Raw genomic sequence first — 24,676 nt, 5'->3', positions numbered from 1 at the left:
GGTTGTGTTGGGGACTATCGGATGTGTTAACAACGACAGTATTGCGGCTTATAACATGTATTCGCAATGGGTGAAACGCAATTTCTTCCATAGAAAATCACTTTAGAAAGTGTTTTCAAGGAGTTAAAGCTTTTTATTTTGTTTGGCTTACGTGTTTTTTATTACCATACTCGGCCCGTCAAATCAGCGTTCGGATCAAAGATTTTTATTTTGTTTTGGTCCAGGTATAATTTTCGCAAAAAGAATGTCCCTTCAATCAACGAGTCATACACCGGCTTCAGGGCTGTTCCTGCCTATCCCTTTGACCCTGACCCTTTGCACAGTCCCCAGGTTTAAGGTTTATGAATTGCAAAGACAAGAGGAAACTGGGGACAGGAACAGAGCTACTGTCTGTATGACCCTGTAATGCAGGTTTTCACCCCTTGAAATGCCTTTAGGTCTTTAGGGAAATTCTGCTATAATTACTATATTCACAGTTCATTAGTGTGAAGGTCAGTGGGAAGAATGTCACCCCCGACAGGTAGACAAAAAGATAAGTCATGTCAGTTAAAGCAGGACTATCACTAAAGAGAAAAAAAAATGTGCTGTACAGTTGGAAAGCTTTTAATCCCTTAACACCCCTAGCGGTATTCCCGAGTGTGACTCGGGGTGGATTTTACTTGCAAAAAGCACTAATCCTGAGTCACACTCGGGGTCGCCAAAAACATAAAAAAAAACACCTATCTTGTTCCTTTGGCGTCCCCCGCATCCTGCTCGTCCTCAGGACACGTCTTCTTCCTCCGATTTACAGCAGGTGACTGCAGAGACATTCTCCGGGGTTTGCCGGTGATGGTGGTGCGGGCGGGAAATTCAAATAATTTTGTATTGGATTCAATACAAAGAAATCTTTATATATAATATATATATATATATATATATATATATATATATATATATAAAATTATATATTATACATGCTACTGTACAGTTATTTTATAGGTTTTAGTATTTTTATGCACCCTTGTTTTAACAGATTTTATTTAAAGTTTATTAATAAATTTATTAGATATTGGACATATTTTAGTGAGTTATGCCTAAAATTATAGGCCTACAATTAAAAATAAATTTCCATGTAAAAAAATGTAACGCTTTTTGCATGAAAATACGGACAGAATCAGAACGCCAGGGGGGTAATGATCCTAGTCATATGCCAAGACAACAGTGAAAGATTGAAAAAACAGGAAACCCAATTTTTTGTCCTCAGCCTATAGCAAGAACAACTTCAAAAGTAGTAACTTTCCTTTTTTTTCCTAGTTGCAATATTCCCCTGGAACAGTGGAGCTGGTTGCTGGTAAAAAGTAGGTTATAAGAGTCCACTAAGTAGAGTATCATGTTCCACTATTTTGTATGCTATCCTCAGATTTTGCCCTGAGGGGTTCTTTCTCCATTACTTAGGAGGGAAGCACTAGTGGTGCCCCCTCTTGGTGCAGCATGTATGAATCTCTGATGGGGATTGCCGCTGGTCTTAGAACACATGAAGGCCTTTTCTGTCCAACCATTCTATGGTTGCAGTAGACAGATTAGAGGCCTAGGTGTCATGCAGGACACATTGGTAGCTTTCATTATCAGGGGCTTGTGCAGAAACCTCTTTTAACCCCAGTTGCTCTTTGAATGCTCAGAGTAAGCAAGCATGTAAAGGGTGTTGGTTTTGGCACAGGTTCTTTGGGACTGTGGTATTTCTGCCCTGCTCTTAGCATTACGGCTCACTGATGCCAGTAAGGGGAAGTAGATGGCAGGGCTGGAACTCTGGGAGCAGAAGTGGTGCCAAATCTTTTAGCTAAATGCGCCACTACAACTAAAGCTACACAAGATGGACTAAAAGCTATATCCGTCAAGAAGAATCTGTCTCTTGAGGCATATCATCTGGTACAGGCTCCGTGGTAGCAAAGGTGTGAGTCATCACACCCTCTTCTTAAGTTTTTTTCATCACTGAAGAAACTTGGGTTGAAAATTTTTGTAGCTCTATTTTCTTAACAAATCTCCGCTTTTTCACCTCAGGTGTACAGAAAAATTTGCCTTCAAGGTGCATGAGAAAGGCCTGTAGGGTATGGCCTGGTGGTGATAGGCAGGCCTACCTGATGACCCAGTCCAAGATTTGGGGAGCACACACAAATACTTGGTCTTTTCTTACCCACTTGGAAGCCAAAGACTGGTACCTGTTTTGGTCAAGCCTCCTAGAGGAGTGGAGGAATGCTGGAAGTCAAGCTTGAGAGTTTCCTTTACTGCACTCCTGCTACGTTCAGCTGTGAGAAAGGTGAGAAAGAGAACATTTACAGCATTGACAGGCATCTGTGGCACCAGTGATTGTCAGGTAAGGTTTTAGTTTCTAGTCTTCCTGCTGCATGTTTCCCCTTAGAAGGTAATTTGGTGAGTTCTGTAACACAGAGGCTAACACTGTTGCATTTGCAGGGCTACCTCAAGGGCAAAATTCCATGTCTAGGCCCTGCTGAGGCAAAACTAGACTCTCGTCTTAGTCTGCCTGTAGTCCTATAGAGCAAATGTTAATGTGTAAATTATTTTCATGGTAATGATTAAGGATGGATTTTCATAAAACTCCTTTTCAGTTATAGAAATATGTGGTATTTAACAGATCTTTCTAGGTCCTAATCTGACCATACATTGTGCTGTATTGTACTGTTCATTTGCTCAGCTGCCACTTTAGGGCACACAATTTACATTATGTAGACTTCTACTTCTACACAGTGAAGGAACAAGGTCCATTCAATCATTTATGACACATATCTACAATATTGTAGTTTATAAGTGATACAAGTATGCCAAGCAATTGTCCACCACATGTAAATGTAATTTCTAGTTTATCCCTCAGCATACTGTCCTAGAAGTACATTAAAGAAAATCAGTTGCCTTTGTAACCTAATTTCCAAGAATCTATTCATATGTATGTTTATGTATAGGATGTCTTTTAGATGAACGTTCTGTTTGCCTTCAGTAATTTTTTATTACTAAAGTTTACAGGAAGTATTATCTCTTTGTTGTGAGCCTTGTGTTACCTGTTTTAGGTGGACGGATCCACTCTGTCATCATTGCTGTTCTTAAAGATTATTGGAAATAAAGTTACTAGGCAACTTACTTTGTTCTTCCTTTCACTGATCCCAATGATGGGGCTTATTTTATTACTGCCATTGCAATTAATGGGCTTAAATTACTCCCACTATCATGATTGATATTTTTACCATACTGACATCAACATTATTGTACTTATTTTCCCTTTAATGACACCAATGATAGGTCTTACTTTCTTTTTACTGAGACTAACAGTAGGGCTTATTTTTAAATATTGCTGCATTATAGCAATTTGGTTTATTTTATCCCACACAGTAGTTAATTGAGTTTTAAAATAATATTGTTTTTTTATGTAAATTTTTATTGAAAGATTTTGTAAAATATTACAATACAAACAAGAGGTAAATACAGCACTTCAGACCATAAAGTATAACAAGGCTTCAGAAAAAGAGTACAGACATAACTTGGCACATTACATATGCATAATAAAGCCATAAATATAAACATCATGACAAATAATACTAAATATAACAAAATATCTGCTTCATTAGGATTATCCTTATATTTTTAATACAACAAGATTCTAAGGTAAGTACAATATTGCTATAATGACCTAAACCAGAAGTGAACCACCTTGAAAAAACATACATAAAGAAGAAAAGAGCCAAGAGAGGGAAGCATATTTTCTATCACATGAAGTTCTATCTAGATCTACTCTGCAAATAGTTTAGGTTTAAATGGGCTACAGTTGAAACTTTTCCCAGGCTGCCCAAATCTCTTGATGCTTCTACAAACGATCCTGTATTCTGGCTGTCAGCAACTCCATAAATTTAATATCCTGTGTAACGTGTATTAACGTGTATTATGTAAATCTATTTCTATAGGAGGGTAAGAAGACTTCTATCGCAATGTAATTAAGCACCTAGCTTTGGTCAAAACATTAGTCATCAATTTTGGTTTGTGTGAGGTCTTTAACAGGGAGACCAAGGAGATGTTTTGGAGTATTCCTGCAGATTGGGTAAGATAGCACCCAGGAAAGAAGATCATTCACTATTCTCCAAAATGGCACAATAAATGGGCATTTCCAAAGGATATGAAACAGTGAACCCACTGCCATTCCACATCACCAGCAAATTTTGCTTACCCCAGGATATATGGAATGCAGTATCTCTGGGGTGTAATACCAATGCATCATAACTTTGTAAATGTTCTCATGATAAATAGTACACTAAGAGTATTAGTCTGCCCAATATTGCTTCCCACTTACGCATATATGAGTGGGGTATCATGTGGTCGTACTACCCCCTGCAAGAATCTGATATATATTGGAAATCAGGCCCTACCTTGCTGGTACCCCTTATTCAGGTCAGCAGGTTCCACAGTTTTTGCAAAGGTCTTCTGGTTTGCTGATGCCAGAGGTAAGCTCTCATTTAGTGATGTGTGAACACCTTCCACCTTCAGTGCATCCCTTTTTTAAAATATTTTTGCACATATTTGGCAGCTTTTCAGTGTCTAATAGTTCATAAAATGTAAAACCAGTAAAAGGTTTAGAAAGTAGGCAGAAAAGAGTTTCCCAGGCAGGCAAGTATTTTTGTACTTTTATAAGTACCTTTAGTTTTATTTTTTTAGTACCTTTAGTTTTATTGTTAGCATCAGGCTACTTCAAGGAAAGCAGTCTAAACAAAAATGTTTCAATAGTTTATAATAACGAAACAGTTGAGACCTGTAGATGTCAAACATTAACAATATATTCTGGTATCTGACAACTGAGCTGCCAGTGACAGCTGTAGCTCTGTAGCTCATTCTTTTATAGGATGCCTTACATTTTTGATAATATATTAATGATTTTTGTTGAGTTAGAAACAGGGTCACTGTATAAACAAATTTGTCTGTATCTGTAATAACATTGTTTTTTTTTTGGTATTCTTTTTCAGTTCCCTTAATTATAGTGTGTGATATTTTAGAAGAAAAGTTTGGTGACCTCTTTAAAGTCAGCTCTTGGGTATTACCCATGAGATTACAGAAGGCGTGAAGGCCCTGTGAAGAGTGAAGCGTTACCTCCTACCAACTGCACTGATGATTGCTCATCTCCGTTTTTGGAATGGGGTGTGTGTAGGGATCAGGTGTCTTTTGCATTCACTCTGCTTCACTCTCAAATAAGATTTTTTTTTGTCAGTGTTCTGGGGGAGAGAGGGAGTGAGGAGGTAAGAGTGGGACAGAGAAAGTAGGGAGGGGGCATAAGGAAAGATAGGCAGGCAGGCAGAAAAGGGCATAGAGCCAGGGACTGGTGCAAAATATAGACACAAAGGGAAAAAATCCTATGTTTAGAGAAGTACAGGACCCTGAATTCAACTAGAGGGTGTTTATATTATTATCTGTTTTAAGGACATATTAATGCAGGTAAAAGAGGACTGAAAGAAAATATCAAGAACATATCATAGAAATGCATACATTAATGCATATAATATAGAAAAAAGGCAGTTAAGTGAGCTAAGCAATAGGTATAGGTAAAGAGAACGGGGAAATCAAATCAACAGAACCCGAAACTCTCACTTGGAATTCTTTTCATCTACCTGGCTCAAATTTATATTGAAAGGATGTCCACGGGAATGCCCTCCACAACGATGGACAGAGAAGGGGGCCACAAAGGCTGGGCCATAAAGGTAGCATAAGAGGTGAACTGCATGCCAGGGGGGGTTTAGCCTCTGTGAAGGGGGGTATATACTGACCTCTTTTTCCATTCATTAGAACCCACTCACAGGCCTGCACTGGAGGAGGCTGGAAGAACCATTGGGCTTTGTTAAACTGCTGGAATGGGTAAGCAATTCAAATGTGATTTATATTTTTTGTCGTAGCAGAAGTATACATATCCTCCTATCCTTTTTTAGAAGTATTCTCTGTGCAGTTACATTTTTAGGGCTCAGTCTGATAAGGGGTGATGTATATTCTGCAACAATAACTTAAAAATGACCTAATTTTTGTATATTTAAATAAATTTAGTTAAAATTCAATTACAGTTTACATATCAGTAGTTCCTGAAAAATGTCTCTAGAGATTGTATCCTTTTTATGATAGGTCTCTACAACTCAATTATATGACGTGTATAATGTACATTGTAAGTTAAAAATTCTCTCACTATGATGAAAATGTTTTAACAGCTGTGCCAAGCCACATTTGCTTGTCCACCTCCTATACATAGTCTTCAACTGTTTCTGCACTAAGATCAGTACAACTAATTGCCCAGTGCAAGTGTCTGTTAACTTATGTTGTCTTTAGGGACGCCTGATCTCTTATGTCATCCTTCTCTATGGAAAACCTCCATTTCTGTGTTCCACCTGACATCTCCTTTTCTATCCCATTCCTCTTTAGTTATGTTCCCAGCCCCCATTTTGGTAAGCTCAGCTCTGTATGCTTGTCACAAATAGCTGTTCTCATATTTCACTGCAGTTTAGGAATCTCTCCCAGTCAGTAACCTTTCCACCATCTTCATAACCTACATACTTGGGATCATTCATCACACAGCCTGCGCCAAGAAGTATCCATATCTCATCTGTATACTTCATATTGTGCATACGTTTCCACTTTTATAACTTACCTCGTATGCTAACACTTATGAATTCAGCACAGCGATTGTCACATCATGCTCAGTTTGTATGCCACATGTGAAACAGCTGTAACACTCCAAAATGTATTATTTTGTCATTTTATTTCTTTGACCAAATGTTTTCATATTTTATTGGTAGTAAGTATTTCCAAGTGGCAATAAAATAACTTTTTAAGATGGTCAAAAAAATAAAAATGACAAAATAATACATTTATGCGTATTACAGCTGTTTCACATGTGGCATAAAAACTGAACATACTGTGACAATCACTGTTCTGAATTCATCATTTTTCCTACTATTTTCATTACTATTTTTGTTTTTAATGTAAAGTGTTCTATTGTGCTACAGTAAGCTAAAATTTGGTTGGTTTCCTATTTATTAGGAAAATTAAGAATACCACTCCCTGAGTGTCTAAAATATACATTGATTAATTTTATACATATCACCCCCCTCCTATTGTGTGCTGCTTCCCCACATCTTAGATTGTAAGCTTTTGTGGGCAGGGTCCTCTTCTCCTCCTGTGTCACTGTCTGTATCTGTCTGTCATTTGCAACCCCTATTTATTGTACAGGGCTGCGTAATATGTTGGCTCTATATAAATACTTTTTATTAATATTAACCACCTGAGCGTTACACTGAGGTCTAGATTTCTGTACCAAAAGTGATCCACTGTTTTTCATGAATTTTTTTTTTTTAAATTGTAGACCTGTAACTTACAGAAATATGTCCGAACAAGGGTTCTAGTAGATATTATGAATATAAAAGATGTTTGAAACACACAATCATTTAAAAAAAAAATTTGAATTTCCAAGTTATTTACTTTTATTTTATTTATTTTTTTATTTTTTGTATTGGATTGGATACGGGAGTTTGTATCCAATCAAATACAAAATATAAATTTGAATTTCCAATTATTTACTTTTATTTTATTTTTTTTTTATTTTTTGTATTGGATTGGATACGGGAGTTTGTATTCAATCCAATACAAAATGACAGTTTGAATTTACCAATTACACACTTTGTATTTATTTGAATTATTTTGTATTGGATTGAATACAGGAGTATACAGGAGAATACAAAATGAATGAATGAGTTTGAATTTGAATTTCCCGCACATGCGCCGACGTCATCACGCACGCAGGGAAGCCGTCCGGCTATTTTTTTCTCAGCCGGACGGCTTCTCACTTCAGAAGACACCCGGCGCTGGAAGAAGAAGGATCATCGGCGATCAGCGGGACCAGGTAAGAAGCCAACCGGCATCTTATGTTCCGCTGGCCGGTATCTTGTGTTCCGCTGGCTGGCATCTTGTGTTCCGCCGGGCGGCGGAACAAAAGATGCCGGGCGGCGGAACAAAAGATGCCGGCCGGCATCTTACCGGTCCCGCTGGCACCCGACGCTGGAGAGGGAGACCGACGGAGGACGACGCTGGAATAGGAAAACGACGCTGGATGAGCACAGGGGGACCAGGTAAGTATGGATGCGACAAAAATACGGGGTTAACCATCCTAGCCTTTTTTTTTGTCCGTACGAAGGTCGGGCTTAACGGCTAGGTGGTTAATAATCTCAAGTGCTTTATTTACAAAGGTAAACAATAAATGTAAACAGCTAATATTTTAAACTCTGAGACCTAAAAACAGAGCCGGATCATCTTTTGCCTTCTTTGTATGTAATAATTTAGGTTCTAAACCAAGCGTAATGGGATTTTGCACAGTTCCTAAAGTACAAAAGTAGAAAAGCCTCTAGCTTGTTTAGGGAGGAAGGAGGTAGAAATATGCTTTGCATTCCAGAGCTTCTCACAAAGCTTTGGTGATTATAGAGATCATAAGAGTTGTTTTAAGCTAATCGTATTATTCATGAAATCATTGTAAATATTGTTATTTTTTTGGAGATCAGTGTCTTTCTGTGAAATCTATTAGAATTTTACAAATTATTACAAATGTACAAAATGTTATCCAATGACAAAAAGAGTGTCCAGTCAAAGCAACAGTAAAACATAGTAACTGTAACAAAACCAGATGATGACATACATCAAAACATAAGCATGGGTTTATGGTTCAAAATCTGTCAAGTATGCTATATATCAAAAAACTGGCAAGTCCAGACACAAAGCTCTAAGTGGATTATTATTATTATTATTATTAATAATAATATTAATAATAATAAACAGAATGTATATAGCACCAACATATTATGCAGCTCTGTACATTAAATAAGGGTTGCAAATGACAGACAGATACAGACAGTGACACAGGAGGAGGAGAGGACCCTGCCCCAAAGAGTTTACAATCTAGGAAGGGGGGGGGGTAACACACAATAGGAGGGGAGATATGTAATGGAGAGAAGTAGTAAGGGTTGAAAAAGACAGGTAGGCAAATTAAAAAAAAGGGGTTTTGAGTGCTGTTTTAAATGAGCAGAAAGTAGGAGCCAAGCAGGGTTAGGGTTAGGCAAAATAGGATGAGGAGGACTATTTCAGAGAGTCGGGGCAGCTCTAGGAAAGTCTTGGAGCCCTGCCTGTGATGAGGTTATGAGTGAGGAAGTCAGTAGTAGTTCATTGGAGGAGCGAAGGGAGCAGCTAGGGGAGTATTTTTTACCAGGTCAGAAGGTAAGTGGGACAAGAACTGTGGAGAGATTTGAATGCAAAGCACAGGAGCTTGAAAGTGAAATGGAAGCCAATGAAGTGAACTACAAAGAGAGGCAGCAGAAGAGGAGTTGTCAGAAGGATAAATAAGTCTGGCTGCAGCATTCCTAATACATTGTGGTGGAGAAAGTCGGGTTAGTGGAATACCAGGGAGGATGTTACAGTAGTCCAGACGAGAGATGATGAGAGCGTGTACAATGAGTTTGGTGGTCTCTGGGGACAGGTAGGGTGGATTTTGGAAATATTGCGCAGGTAAAGTGACAGGACCTCGAAATGTTCTGACTACGGGGGGTAAATTAGAGTTCAGAATCAATGGTGACGCCAAGGCAACGTACCAGAGGGGAGGGACAAATACCAGTGTTGTTAACAGTATTATGTCGAGGAGATTTGTACATTTCGGAGGGGGGGTATGATGAGGTTTTATCCAGGTTGAGTTTCAGAAGTCTGTCAGCCATCCATGATGAGATGTCTGAAAGGCAGCATGAAACCTTATCCAGGACTAAGAGAAAAGTCAGGGGTGGACAGATAGATTTGAGTGTCATCAGCATACAGATGGTACTGTAAAGCAAAGGAGGCTTTGAGACTACCGAGATAGGAGGTGTACAGGGAAAAGAGAACCGATGCAAAGACTGACCTGGGGAACACCAACAGGGAGGGGAGTGGGAGAGGAGAAATTACCATTGAAAGAAACCTGAAAGGATCAGACTGGTGGGAAGCAAACCAAAAAAGAGCAATGTCACTGATACCAATGGAGCACATGATTTGGATAAGAAGGGGTGACCAACAGTGTCAAAAGCAGGGAAATGATCAAGGAGAAAGAGGAGGGAAAAGTTGCCTTGTCAGTTAGCTCTGAGGAGGTCATTGGCCGCTTTAGTAAGGGCTGTTTCGGTGGAATGGGCAGTTTGAAAGCCAGACTACAGTGGGTCAAGGAGAGCTTTGGTGTTCAGGTAAGTTGGTGAGTATTTTCAAGAAGTTTAAGTAGTTTGGAAACATATGGTAGTAAAGAGATAGGGCGGTAGCTACATGGTAGAGGGGGGGGGGGGGGTGGATCTAGAAAGGGTTTTTTCAGAATAGGGAGAATAATGGCATGTTTGAAAGTGGAAGGGTAGACACCAGTAGAAAGGTAGAGGTTGAATAGTTTGATTAGGGCTGGAGCCAGGGTGGAGGAATGGTCACAGAGTAGATCAGAGGGAATTGGGTCAAGCGGACAGGTAGCAGATGGAGATGATGAGAGAAGAGAGGAGACTTCGTCCAGAATAACAGCGCTGAGGGAGGTTAGTAATGATTTACAGGTGAAAGGAAGGGGGGGGGGGGGGGATATGGTTTGAGTGGCACAGTAAGCAGAAACATCATGTCTGATTTTGTCAATTGTATCTCTAAAGTAGGTGGCTAGGTCCAGGCAGAGAAAGTAGTTGTGGTGGTAGCAGTTGTGGGGTTTAGGAGAGAGTTGGAAGCTTGGGAGGAAATGATAGAGGAGAAAAAATTTTGCTTGGCAACAGTGAGTTCAGTGTTCAAGTGTTGTAGAGGCCAGATTTCCTCCACTTGCGCTCAGATGCGCAAACAGTTATTTGTACATGTTTGAGGTGATTTTTTGCCAGAATTGGGCGCTAGCAGGAGGGGGGTAACGGAAGGTGGCAGGGGCAACAGCAACAATGAGGGGTAGGGGGTCCGAAAAGACGAATTAGGAATGGGTGGGGTAGGAAGGACTCTGTATGTACAGTTAGGAGAGAGAATGAGACCCACACCTCCCCCTACTCTTTTGAGAGTGCAGCAGTAGAGGCTGAGTCTGAGGAGGAAAGCCAAGTTTCAGTGAGAGCCAGTAAGTTTAGAGATTTAGAGAGCAGAAGGTTGTGTATAGATGTTAATGCATTGCCAACAGATCTGGCATGCCAGAGAAAAGGGGTAACTTATGGGAACGTATGGGTAGGGTGAATGGGAATGAGGTTAGAAGGAGGGCGTATAATGCTGAAAGGGTAGGGAAGAGAGAGGCTGTGGGGGAGACAGGGGTTGGGTGAGATGTCACCAGCAAGTAGCAGTATAGAAAATAGGTGCAGGAGTACAGACAGAAAAAAGCAGGAAAGTGAAGGGGCAGTCAAACAAGAAGTTAACAGACTGGGAAGGGGAAGGAATAGAGCCAGTAGAGTAAATACAGGTGAATGATATGTTGTTACAGATAATTGTGAACCATATGAGTTCATGATACAATGTGGCAAACTTAAGTCCATGTGAGCAGGTCCTGTAGTATGGGTTGTAGTAAAGATTTTTGGTTAGCTTGTTGAGTTCTAGGAGTGGGATAGGAGTCAGTCAGAGAGATGGCTTGGTGAAAAGGCAGTTCAGGATGACAGAAGCAGAGGTTGTGTTGGAGTCCAGGTGGATAGTTAATGATGATTCAGTCCAAAGGCATGAGTTGGGAGTTGCAGATAGTAAATGGTGTGTCCAGTCATTTTCCAAATCCTGCTTCAATTCCTTGGATTAATTCCCATTGCACTTTAAATGTGGGCATGTGACCTTGCCTGATGTTTAAATAGAAGTGCTTTGGACCCTGAACATGGATGGACTGATGGGAGTAACAAGGAATTTAGGATATCAGTTGAACCTAGGTAGAGGAGGGGTTGGCAGGGCAATAATATATCAATGAGCACTCAACTGGAACGAAGGGATAGTGAACAGATAATTCTATGGGGAGATTCAAATGTGAGCAATAAGTTCATCTACAATGCAAGACGTACCATACACAATCAGATGAAAATTGTAGAGGAACACAAATGGGTAAACAGGGTGGATATGGCAGCCAGAATGTAAGATGTACCATACACAATCAGATGAAAATTGTAAAGGAACACACATGGGTTAACAAGGTGGATATGGCAAAGTTCAAAATAAATGATATTATTAACTTGAACTCTAAATTTTAATACCTTTAAACACTGTGCATACCATACAATGGATACATTCTGAAACAATATTCAACTCTGTTGGAATACCCTGTGACTACACAACAAAGGACTGGGAAATAGGAATAAAGTTAGGGAAAAAATCAGGAAGGAGGGGGGAGTAGGTTCCTCTTACGTTATCTAAGATAAAAGATAAGGGATCAAAGGGTTCAATGTTTTATGAAAAGGAATTCAATCCTTAAAGAGGAACTAAACTGAAAACGGCAATAAAAAAAAAATACATATACCTTCAATCCTGCAGTGCAGTCCGATCGCTCTTGGGGTGTTGTGCATCAGGTCCCACGTTGTCCCGACATTCGTCCAGGGCGCCACCATCTTCTGCTCTTTTTCCTGGTTCCTCACCCTACATCACCCGACCCAAGCTCGAGATCGGGAGACGTAGGATGAAAAAAAAATTGGCCAATCACACTGCCCATGCGTTAGATAGCCAAATTTTTCTGTGTGAGCGAAAAGGCTCCTTCTGTGCATGCTCAGGCACGTGCAAAAGGAGTACACAAGAGTCTCCCGGGATGCCTGATGGCGGTGCTGCACCCTTTTTTATTTTAAAAAGGGTGTTGCACTTAAGAAAAAAAAAAAACAACAGAATTTGTTCGTTTTTCATGATCCAGTTCAATTTATTCTTAGTAAATTCCAGTGGTATACTAGAGCAGTGGTCGCCACTGGTGGTCTGCGATAAAATTTTGGTGGTCCACAGCTCTGGCCGGTGCACCCCCGAGCGGGGTCAGAATAAGGAACCCGCTGGCAGAGCGCACCGGCCATAGCCATGGACCATATCCCCCGTACAAATCCATGGCTCAGGGCTGTGTCCCTGGACACAACCAGCCCACTCTCCAATTGCAGGTTTAGATCTGCGATGGGAGAGTTATGTCATGATTACATCACTACGAGAAGGTTTCTCCCACTTTGATTGAAACCCTGCACCCCCTGCATGCGCCGTCAGGAGCCAGAAATGTTAGTGGTCCGTGGAACCAAAAAGGTTCCAACCACTGTACTAGAGGCTTTCCAATAGCAGACTATTGTTATTCAAGCTGCAAGGAAAATGTATGTAATCAGGTGGGCAGTTTGTTTTAAAAGCGTGGCTTGGGTGACTGAGTAAATAGAATTATGTACTCTGATCCAAAATCTCTGTTTTGGGCAACTCCACCAAGCAAGTAACATTGTACCACGCTTGCCTTAGAACTTTATAGTTGGCTTCAATAGGAGAAGTATTACAAGATGTAGCCGAAGCTGAGCTCACAATACTCTGCCATTCATCAATGCTCAGCATCTCTCCCACAAATGTATAGAGAAAAGTTTTCTATGAGGATCAAATAAAGCTAAATAAACGGCTCAAATTCTCCCTTTTGCCTCAGATTAGGCTGAACATGATTTTTCAAATGCTGTGCTCTAATAAGGGAGAGCTCCTTTAAGTTTAAACTTTAATAGGCTCCTTTAAGTTTAAACTTTAAAAAAAGACTGTATCTGCATAAAGCTGAACATCCCTCAAAATGGGACAAAGTATTTTTTATGTAGTGTGGCAGTACTCATAACATCCCTTCTATCCAAGAGATCTCCAATATGATATATTCCCTTATCTAGCCACCATTTAGTTAGTTAGCTTGAAACAGCGCTGCCATAGAAGGTGTCAAGTTAATGCCTAGATATGGAATAGATTATGTTTCCAGGTAAATTTGAAAGTATTCTGCAATTGGGAGACCACTGCCTGAGGGAGATTTAGATTAACCACCTAGCGTTCTAATTCTGTCTGTTTTTTGATGCAAAAAGTGATACTATTTTTTTTACATAAAAATTTTTGTTTATATTGTGGGCCTGTAATTCTTAGGATTAACTCCCGGGTATAATAATTATATTTATTTATTATATTATAATCATAAATTATATTATAATACATAATTATAAATCATAATTATAAAAAATAATGAAATAATAGATCACAACAGTGTAATTTATCAAAAAATATATATTTTATCAAGAATAAACTCACTGAAATTTTCGAAACAAGAGTGCAATATTATTGATAAATAATAATATAAGTTCAATGCAGATTTTAGAAAAAAAAATATTTAAATTTTTAGTGGACATCCCGGGTGTGGTAGATTTTGAAGCAGGGGGCTGCACAAAGTCCAACATCACAGTCAGGACAGTAGAACCTGGTTTTGCATTTCTTCCTTCCTCTGTCATCGGTCTTTGAGCAGCAAACCACGCACATCCTTGTAGGTGCTGCCTTTTTCCGGGTTGGTGCGATGTATTCAGTGAAGTGACGACTGGTCAGGCGTTCTGGGTTGACAACGGGGGAAGCACAACGTCCAGGTCTATTCATAGCCACTGATTGACTGGTGTTTGGTGGTTCTTGACTATGGATTCGGAAATTTGCAAAATGAACTCTAAATGAGTCACAGGCCTCTGACTATTTTTTTTGTACAGAACGTAGGCATTCCATAGGCACTGCTCAACTAGATGCCTGAAAATCATTTTGAAGTACTTCCTTTGCTGCTTCCTCATCGCTGGGTAGAATGTCATGGCTTGGTCAGCTCTGTTGACACCTCCCATGGTGTTGTTGTAGTCAACCACCACCTGTGGCTTCGTCACTTCTTTCCCACGTTTTGTGTGTACCAGAACGGTGGAGGCATCATTAACAGTACTCATCAGGCACACATCTTTCTTGTCACGCCATCTCAGGGCCATCATCTTTCCTTTCTGCCAGGCAACAATTTCTCCTGTCTTCAGCTTCTCTTTTGCAAACAATGATGGCAGGTTTCGCTGGTTAGCCCCAATGGTTCCATAGGCATCGGTTCTGTGTTGCAGAGGGAACTCATAAAGGAGATGTGTAGAAATTGTCAGTTATGACACAATAGCCCCGATCTAGCAATGGCTCAATGAGGGATAGCACTGAAGATGTTGCCAATCTATAATTGCTGTATCTGGGGTTGAACTGTGTCACTTTTCCAGTGTATAGTACTGTATTCCAGATGTAGCCAGATGAGGATTCGCACAGCATATAGGTCTTCACGCCAAATCGTGCCCTCTTTGACGCAATGTACTGCACCCAGCTGAGCCTCCCCTTGTAAGCCATTAGACTTTCGTCAATGCTGACATCTCTTTCTGGCACATAGGTTTGCTGGAAATTTTGTAGAATCATCTGAGACACTTCTCAAATTTTCTTGAGTTTTGGTGCAGGATGGGTAGTCTCATCAAATTCTTCACTGTTTGCGAAGTGCAGGTACTTCATTATGAGGGAAAAGAGGTATTCTGGCATGACTGTGCCAAAGAATGGAGTGGCAATCATTTTATTCTTGGACCAGTACCACTTCTGCATGGGTTTGCCCACAACTCCCTGCAGGATCACCAAGCCCAAAAACAGCCAAATGTCATCCTTGGTCACAGTTTCCCACTTTCTGCTTCTTGCAAACCTCAGGTGTGGAGCACCTTGTTGTTGTCCAGCGTACCTGCATAAAACAAAATAAAAAATGTATTTTAGGATATGTTCTTTTATAGTGTAAAGGTTGCAAGTAAAATGTTAGCAAACACAGAGCTGCATACATGTTTGCATAAAAAAAAATAGCACAAAATTTCAAAAAATTAGCAAACACAGAGCAGTATACATGCTTACATTTGGCAAAAAAATTCAAAAATTTTAAAAAGCACAAAGCAGGATACATGTTGGCATAAAAAAAATGTAAAAAGTTAGCAAACACAAGAGCGGCTTACCTGTTTGTCTCTGCAACAATTTTTTAGATAACTTCATCGGTCAAAAACAACTTCAGGTATGCCAGGGGGTTGTCGCATTCAGCCTCAATTTTCATCCCAGGTGCGCCGGTGAATGGAAATCTTGGCTGTGCTGCCTGGTCCACATCAAGGTTGATAGGACACCATGTGCGCACAGCACTGACCTCAGGCTCAGAATCGTTGTTCAGTTCACTTTCGCTGTCCGATGACAAATTTCCAGGTTAATCAGTATCGCTCGATTCCACAAGGGACTCCAAATCGCTATCGCTGCTTTCAAATTCCTCCAAAACCGCGCTTGTGTCGGGGGAGTGCCTTTTGATGCCATGCGGTCTCCAGCAATCAGTCAGGAACAATCAAGGTCAAAGACAAAGTGATGATATGGTACATTCAGGAAGTGATTTATAAATCATCAAAAGGTCAGATCAAGGTCAGGGTAATAGTGGCAAAAATGTAAATAGTTTCTATGGCAATGATGCTTGGTGCACTAAAAATGTTTTTTTATACTTTTATTATATGTTTTTATGTGTTTTTTACTGTAAAAAAATGTTTTTACTTTAAAAAAAAAATTACTATGTAATCTGCTTTTAAATTTTCCACCCGAGAATTCATCACTCCATCGCATCACCCGGAAGATGTCACACATCTTGCCAGGTGATGCGAGGGGGATGTCCCGCCCTGCTCACTCCACTGAAGCTGCTTGCATCACCCGGAGGCTGATATCCGGGTGATGCGAGCAGCTGCAGTAAATTCCAGGGGTGATGCCAGCGGGAAATCGCCGCTGGCATCACCCCAGGAATTTTCTATTGGTGATCGCATCTGCAGTTAGATGTGATGCACCATGCAGAAATCCTGCATGGTGCATCGCATCTAACTGCAGATGCGAGCAGGGGGGTGGCGGGGACCCAGATTAAAGAGCATCACAGCAGGATCGTCTGATCGCCGCTTGAGCGCGGGGCTGAGGTAAGGAGGACCCCCAAAGTTACCTAAAGTGTGACTCAGGGTTACCGCTTTTTGCTAGTTTTTTCCACCCCGAGTCACACTCAGGATTACCGCTAGGGGGATTAAGAGCCATGGATTTGCTCAGACCTCAGAGAATACATCTAATTCTTGGAGATTAGGGAACGTAATCAAAGGAGAAGAAATATACACCAGCACATCATCTGAGGTTGTATGTGGGGTTCTATAGCTAATGCATACAATAGCGAGGAAAGTTGATACCCCCGTTTAGTTCCCCTCTGTATTATTGGGGACAAATGCCCCTTTAAAGAAATATTTGCTAAAGGTGTGAAGTAAAAATAAGCTATTACTCTACGAAAGCTACTCCAAATTCCTCTACGAAAAGCTACTCCAAATTCCGTTTTCTCCAAAAGTGCAAACAGAATTACCCAAGATAAGCTGTGAAAAGGCTTATGTAAATCTATAGACAATAGCATAGCTTCTCTACCGTGTATAAGATCCCATGTCCTTCTGCTTTGGTCTGGGGCTTGACGGTGACAAATAAAACCAACTTGGTCCAGGTGTATGTAATGACCCAAAAAGGTATTGAGTCTATCTGCCAATATTGTAGTCATTATCTTAAGGTTGCAGTTAATTAGGGATATTGGTCTGTAGTTTCCCACTTCAAAATGGTCTTTACCTCGTTTAGGTAGGATAATAATAAGAGCTTTGTTGACATCTCCTGGAACTAAATTGCCCTCTTTTAGATAATTAAAATAATGGCCTTGATCAGTAGCTGAAAAATCATCCACACCAGGGGCATTATTGCCCCTCAAACTTTTAATGGCTCTCAAAATTTCTTCAGTATTCATTTTTTTTTTTTTGTCTAAAATGTTAACATGATCTTGGTTCAATTTTGGAAGAGGAATTCTAGAAAAAAAGGGTCTCTAATCTGGCTCTGGATACCTCTGGGGGAGCAGTGTACAGCTTACTATAAAAGGTCTCTAGAACCAGCATTGGATTCTGAGAAAGTCTGCCATCAGCTAGTTTGAGTTTAGGTAGGGCATAAATCCTGTTTTTTTTTATGTAATCTATTTGCTAGAAGAGTTCCTGGTTTATCAAGTGAAGAATTTGTGTCTGAACCAGAGCAGAGATTTTTCCGCCCTGGAAGTCAGACACAAATTCAATCCAGTAAGGTATTTGATTTGTGGTCCTAAATCTAGATCTGGCTGCTGTTTATTTTGATGCTGCAATTCAAGTAAGGCCTGTTGTTTATTAATTCGGGTAAATTGCTTTTTCGGAATGGCAGCCAGGGAAATTATGTGACCTCTAATGGTTGCCTAATGGACGTCCCAATTGGTTATAGAAGAGGTATCATGGTATTCAAGCTAAAATATTCAAAGATTTTAGACCTAATGGAGGCACAGGTTGGAACATCATTCAATAAAGATTTCTTTATTCTCTAGTGTGAGCAATGGTTCTTTGTCCACAGTTTTGATAATTGAAACAAAACTGGGTCATGATCCGACCAAGGGATTGCTAAAATATGTACTGAAGTTAAATGTGTAATACAGGTAGATTTTATAAATGTGTGATCTATTTGTAAATATTGTTTATGAGCTGAGGAATAATAGGTGTAATCTCTTGTGGATGGGTTCTGTTCCCTCCCAGTGTCTACCAGGTCATATTGATGTAATAAAGATGCCAACTTTGAACTCTGTTTAGAAGGATATTTGTAAGTTGGCTTGGAATTCTTGTTAAGTATTTGGTCCAGAGACATTTGGGAGTCTCCCATTAATATCAAAACTCCTTCTATGTGTGGAGAAAAATACTCAAACATGTGTTGAAAAAAAGAATATTGGTCAGAAGTAGGAGCATAATATGCCAGAATAGATACCAATGCCTCCCCCAATTTACCTACTACTTATATATAGCAACCATCAGCGTCCCCATGCTCTGAATGAAGTTGTAATGAAATATCATTTGAGAAGCATAATGCTACTTTTTTTTTTTTCCAGGAATTAGCCAGAAAAACCAGTGGGAACCGTTTATGCAGGTACTTAGGATAGAAAGTAGCAGAAAAATACATCTCTTGTAAAGCTAGCACGTCTACCTTAAGCGAATGATAGTACTGGAAGGTCTTAACTCTGTCTCTGGAGAGTTGAGGCCTTGTACATTATGTATTGGAAAAGTTAATTTATGGGTCATAGAGGTCATCACAACTTGCAAAGAGCAGAACGCCTATCCACATAATCAGCCGTACCAAGGTCAATAACACCAAACAAGCATACCCTTGGACTATAAACCTTAAATGCAGAGGAACCAGGGACAAAAGGGATATTGAGAAAAATAGGTTAGGGAGGGTAAAAAATACCTCCATGTGTAGCACATGGAAAGCTAACCAATAGCTGGGGTAAAAAATCAAAACAAAAAAAATGCATTGATAGATTAGAATATCTGATCAAAAAAGGGAATCTGGTTTTCATTATGAATCACTGTTAATCTCCAAGGGAGGTCATGTTTACCCCCTCCAGTTTCTCCATAAAATATTGTACCAAATTCAATTACATAGAAAATATAGCCTTAGAAAATACATCTCTTCATCAATTAAAGCATGAAAACATTGGTACTGAATGCCTCAGTCATAAGGAAACCTAATAGAAATATCTCCTCGAACTTTAAAAACTGAGGATCACAGCGAACCGTTTAAAAAATATAATGCAATGTCAACAATAAATGAAACATGAAAGCACTGTTATCAAAACTTAGGTATCAAGAAACCTATTAGAAATATTTCTTCAGTTTCTAGAATTATAGGGTTACAGTGAGACTTAATAATAATAATCTATATTAAATGTCATTTGCCACTTGGCTGCCCAATCAAACAGTACATCCAGGTCTGCTTGTAGATTATAGACATCCTGTATGGGCTTAATTCCATTACATAGTTTGGTGTCATCTGCAAACACAGAAATGGTACTTTAATCCAAAACTCTATATAATTTATAAAGATGTTAAACAGTAAAGGTCCTAACACTGAACCCTGGGGTACACCACTAATAACCTTACACTCATGTGTCACAGAGGATGGCGATTCTCCTCTCCGTATGGACCTAATTTCATTACATAGTGTCATCTGCAAACACAGTAATGGTACTTTTAATCCTAAACTATATAATTTAAAAAAGATGTTAAACAGTAAAGGTCCCAACACTGAACCCTGGGGTACACCACTAATAACTTTAGACCAGGGGTAGGCAAACTCCGGCCTTTAGGCCAGATACGGCCTAGCCAGATCTTTCCAGCCTAAAGCCCCCCTAGTCGATTTGGCCTAATTCCGGCTGGCAGGGGTCCGCAAGCCGCGGCTCAGGAGCCGCATGGAGCTTTTGAGCCTCCTTGTTTTGCCTCCCTTCCCTCTTTACCGTGGGCGGCGTTAATACTTCCGCCGCCGGGGTAAGAGACATTTCCTCTCCTCCGTATGCATTGCGGAGAAAAGGGATTTCCCTTCAGGGGTGTTCCTGGTGGGGAGCAGAGCCATCAGCTTGGGACTCGAGAGAGAGTCCGGCCTAGTGTGCTTTCTTGACCTCCTAAAATGGCCTAGTAGCCAAAAAAGTTTGCTGTCCCCTGCTTTAGACAATCCAGAGTATGAATCATTTATCACTACTCTCTGGATGCGGTCTTTAGGCCAGTTCTCTATCCATTTACAGATTGACTTTTCTAAACCTAACTTGCATATTAACCGTCTGTGTGGTACTGTGTCAAATGCTTTGGCAAAGTCCAAGTACACTACCACAACTGCTACTCCACTGTCTACCTGTTATTTCCTTCCTCATAAAAAGAGTAACATTGTTTGTCAACTTTGTTCTTTCTTGAAGCCATGCTGACTATCACTTATAAATTATTTTCTAGCAGAAACTCATCTATGTGGTTCTTTATCATACTCTCCAGGACCTTTCCAACTGTGGACGTTAAACTAACCCCTTTGTAGTTACCTGGTAATGACTTTGCTCCTTTTTTGAAGATAGGAACCACATTGGCCTTATGCCAATCCATCCATACCATGCCAGTGACTAAAGAGTCTCTAAAAATTTGAAATAATGGCTTTGAAATAACTGAGCTGAGCTCTGTGAGGACTCGTGGATGTAATCCTTTGGGTCCTGGTGTTGTCAGCCTTTGTCAACCCTAATTTTGCCCAACTGTTTCTCAATCATCAATTTTGTGCCATTTGCCAATTTTGTGAACCATTTAAGGCAGTGACATTGTTATTATGAATTTGGACATGAGCTCTGCCGTTTTCCTTTGTGTACACAGAGCTAAAAAAAAATGTGTTTAGTAAATCCGCCTTTTCGTTTTTCCTAGTTACCAACCTAGAGACATCCTTTAAGGGGCCTACATGCTTAGATCTGATCTTTTTGCTATTAATATATTTTTAAAAAAAACAAATTTGGGGGTTTTATATACTTTCCTTTGCACTTTGTCTTTCATTTTGAAGTTTTGCACATTTTGTCTCCTTTTTACATCTTTTGTTATTTTTTTTATAGTTTTCAAATGATGCAGGTGATCCTTCATTTTTATATTTTTGGAATGCCTTTTTCTTGTTGCTTATGGCTTTTTTAACATCTGCTGTGAGCCATATAGGTTTTAATTTTAGCCTCTTAAACCTATTACCCATTGGAATATATTTTCAATGTGCTTTTGTAGAACAGTCTTGAAACATTCCCTTTTCTGTTCTGTGTTCTTTAAGGACAATATTTTCTCCCGTCCAAGTCACAGAGAGCCTCCCTAAATAATGGAAAATTTGCTCTCTTAAAATTAAATGTTTTTATCTTTAGTGTTTTTGCTTCCTGTTTACAGCTTACATTAAATGAAATCACATTATGGTCACTGCTACCCAGATTCTCATTTATATGCACATTTGTTATTAACTCTGCATTGTTAGAAAGAACTAGGTCCAGCAGAGTATCACTTCTAGTTGGGGCTTCTATAAACAGTACCATACAATTATCTTGTATTAAATTCACAAATTTCCTCCCTTTTGCTGTTCTTGTAGTTCTTGTCAATGTCAGGGTAGTTGAAATCTCCCATGATTAAAACATTTCCACTTTTTGCTACTATGTTGGTGGGCTGTGAAGCCTAAGGTTTCTTCAGGGGCAACAATAGTATATTTTCCTTGTTAACCCCTCCTACTATAGAAGTTTAAATGGGGAGCTTTTGACAGGCTAAAGTTGTAATCATTCTCTTAATGGGATACCAAGTCTAGCTATCATTTTCCTTCATTCTGGCATCCCTGCAAGGCTATGTGCACACGTTAGATTTTAGTTGGTGGAAAAGATCTTTGAAAGACCGAAAGATGAATGAATGAGCACTGTACATACAGGGCTGGTATGTTCTTTGGAGAGGGGAAGGGGGAGAATGAGCAAACAGCACTCCACTACGCTATTCTCCCTTCACTTCCGTTGCGGTCGTTGTCTTCGTTGTGTGTGGATCCATCAGGATGGATCCATGAACGACGTCCGACAGCCAATGTACATGTCAGATTCTCATCTGAGACGAGCCCTGAGGCTCATATCAGACGAGACTCGACTGACGTGTGTACATAGCCTTAGTTGTTAGCTCACAAGATTATTTTATAAATGAACAGCTATTTTTGCACTTACACTTTTGAACAACACACCTCCGCTTTTCAATAACATAGTAGGTTGGGTTCTGTTTAGTAGGTATCTTATTAAGAGTGCAGCAAGGAAATTATTTGCATACAAAATTTCTGACATGGTTATCAGGTATTTTGTTTACAGTTATGAAACCGATATAACAAAACACTTACAGACCGGAAAAAGCACTTTTGAGAACTTCCTCAGCATATACACTGAAACTGTGTCCAGCTGAAGGGGAATTAGAGTTTGTGCTGCAGCTATTTAGCAGAGTAGCAATCACTTACAAGTAGCAATTCCGTATCACAAGGCTCTTAATGGGGTAAAAAGCCCCAGCAATAATACTTAGTCTCCCCTTACCCCTGAGGAAACCCGGTTCAGGCGAAACGCGTCGGGTGGGACACCTTACCGCCATCACTAACCTAGTATGATACTAAACCATATAAAAAGGAAAAACAATAAACATACTATTTTAACAAGACTTTTTTTCAATAATATCTGCAATAACGAATCAAAATTATCCTGCATCACGAAAAACCTTCAGATGTAACCTTTGTCAATTGTTTGTAGGAATCTGAAAAGTAAAACATTACCCACGATGCCCATGTTTTTGTAAACGTATTTGCTCTTACATCCCTGTGCTTTCTCTTTCTGTAAATTCTTTCCTGTGGAGTAAAATGATAATGAGGACCGAGGGCCTCTGGCAATCAAGCTAGTCTTTAAAGAACAGAGACATTGTTTGGAAGTGGTGGAGTATCCAGTGACAGCATATACAGACCATAAAAAGTTGTAACACATAGAGGAGGCTGAAAGATCAAATTAAATGGCATTATTTTTCTCACGATTCAATTTTACGATCACAAATAGACCTTGGTTTAAAAAGTTAAAGCAGTTACCTTATGTTGTAATTTTCCCAAAGCAGGTTCTTGTTTAGATTAAATTTCCAAATCTATCCCCTCTTTTCACTGTGTGGTTGGGGTACTGTCAAAAAATGAACTCTAACCTGATTTATATGTCTTTTTAGCACCCCACCATTTAGACCCTCTACCAGGCAAACCCATGTTATTTATATGTGCCACTGTCCCTCCATCTTCAGGTTCTCCAACATTTGCATGAAAGATGGGTTACTGGACACCCAGGGGAAAAAAGACTTGGCTTTACTGGCACGCTACGTTTGGCAACTCTCCTTTCCTGAAGATACTCAAGTCTATGTAAAAGCTATAGTAAAATGGCACAATTTGTACCCCTTTTCAAATTGCCTTCTGCCAAAGAGTTGAAGTGACCCCAGAGTCTAAGTGACACCAGGTCTTCACCAGGGTACCCTGCATGGAGTGCAGGGCTGATAGCCTAGAGGCCACTGGGCTCAGGGCCACGCTACCTGAGGAGGAAGGCTGGAGCGGCCTTATTGTGGCAGGTGAATGCAGTTGGGGGCCAAGCAAGGGTCAGGGCAGGCAACAGAAAAAAATGTGGTCAGGGTCCAGGTGCAAAGTCACAGCACCAGCCACCATTACTGCTGAGGCTAAAATAGCCTCTATCCTTTTTAAGGAGCTACTCCTCCCTGGGCCGTGTAAGCAAAACTGTCCACAGACATGTGAGACCAGGAAGAGCTGTATGCTCTGACAGAGAGTGAGTGCTGCGCTTGGCAGCTTGACAGGGCACACAGGAGTGAGATGCTGCTGGGCAGTTTAGCACAGACTGCAGTTTAGCACAATCTCCTTGAAGGAGGCCCTTGTTTGGAAGGGGGGTAATGTTAGAGCCTCTTATCTGGTCATCAATCCTGTGCTGTGCACCATGGCTGGTGCCCTTAGCAGAATTTCTGATGACAGAATGCGGAAGGATATATTTGCTAAAAACAAGACAGAGTTCCTTTTCCTCACAGGTTTTTTGCAATCTTTTCCACAGTGCTTAAGAGACAGGTCAGTCCATCCAATTCTGGACCTCAGGAGTCGCAATTCCTTTGTTTACATTTGGAACAGAATCAGTTTGGTTGTGGTATCATAAGAAAAAGCCCTAAGTGGTCATCCAAGATGCATATCTCTGTCTCCATGCATCAGTGGAGGTTTTCACAGGAGGATTAGCAGTTCCAGATACAGTTTTAGATTA

The 24,676-nt window shown here is 40.1% G+C and overlaps 1 protein-coding gene across 4 annotated transcripts in view; it reads left to right on the top strand.

The window, feature by feature from the left end:
• The first annotated feature begins 45 nt into the window (after positions 1–45).
• SYPL2 (synaptophysin like 2) overlaps positions 46–24,676 on the top strand; it is a 38,109-nt gene continuing 13,478 nt past the window's right edge. Inside the window, exons 1-3 of one of the 4 annotated variants that reach the window (XM_072423719.1) lie at positions 967–2,293; positions 4,998–5,726; positions 5,812–5,880. In XM_072423719.1, the coding sequence (XP_072279820.1) occupies positions 5,661–5,726; positions 5,812–5,880 (135 nt within the window). In that variant the 5' untranslated portion in view covers positions 967–2,293; positions 4,998–5,660. Of the gene's footprint in view, positions 5,727–5,811; positions 5,881–24,676 lie in introns of all 4 variants that reach the window. The other 3 variants (XM_072423730.1, XR_011922368.1, XM_072423727.1) reach the window with 3 other exon arrangements.

Source organism: Pyxicephalus adspersus, chromosome 1 (genome assembly GCF_032062135.1).
Source record: "Pyxicephalus adspersus chromosome 1, UCB_Pads_2.0, whole genome shotgun sequence".
Lineage (NCBI taxonomy): Eukaryota > Metazoa > Chordata > Amphibia > Anura > Pyxicephalidae > Pyxicephalus > Pyxicephalus adspersus.
The sequence above is the reverse complement of the archived record's forward strand: the minus strand, read 5'-3'. Positions and strand labels throughout refer to the sequence as shown.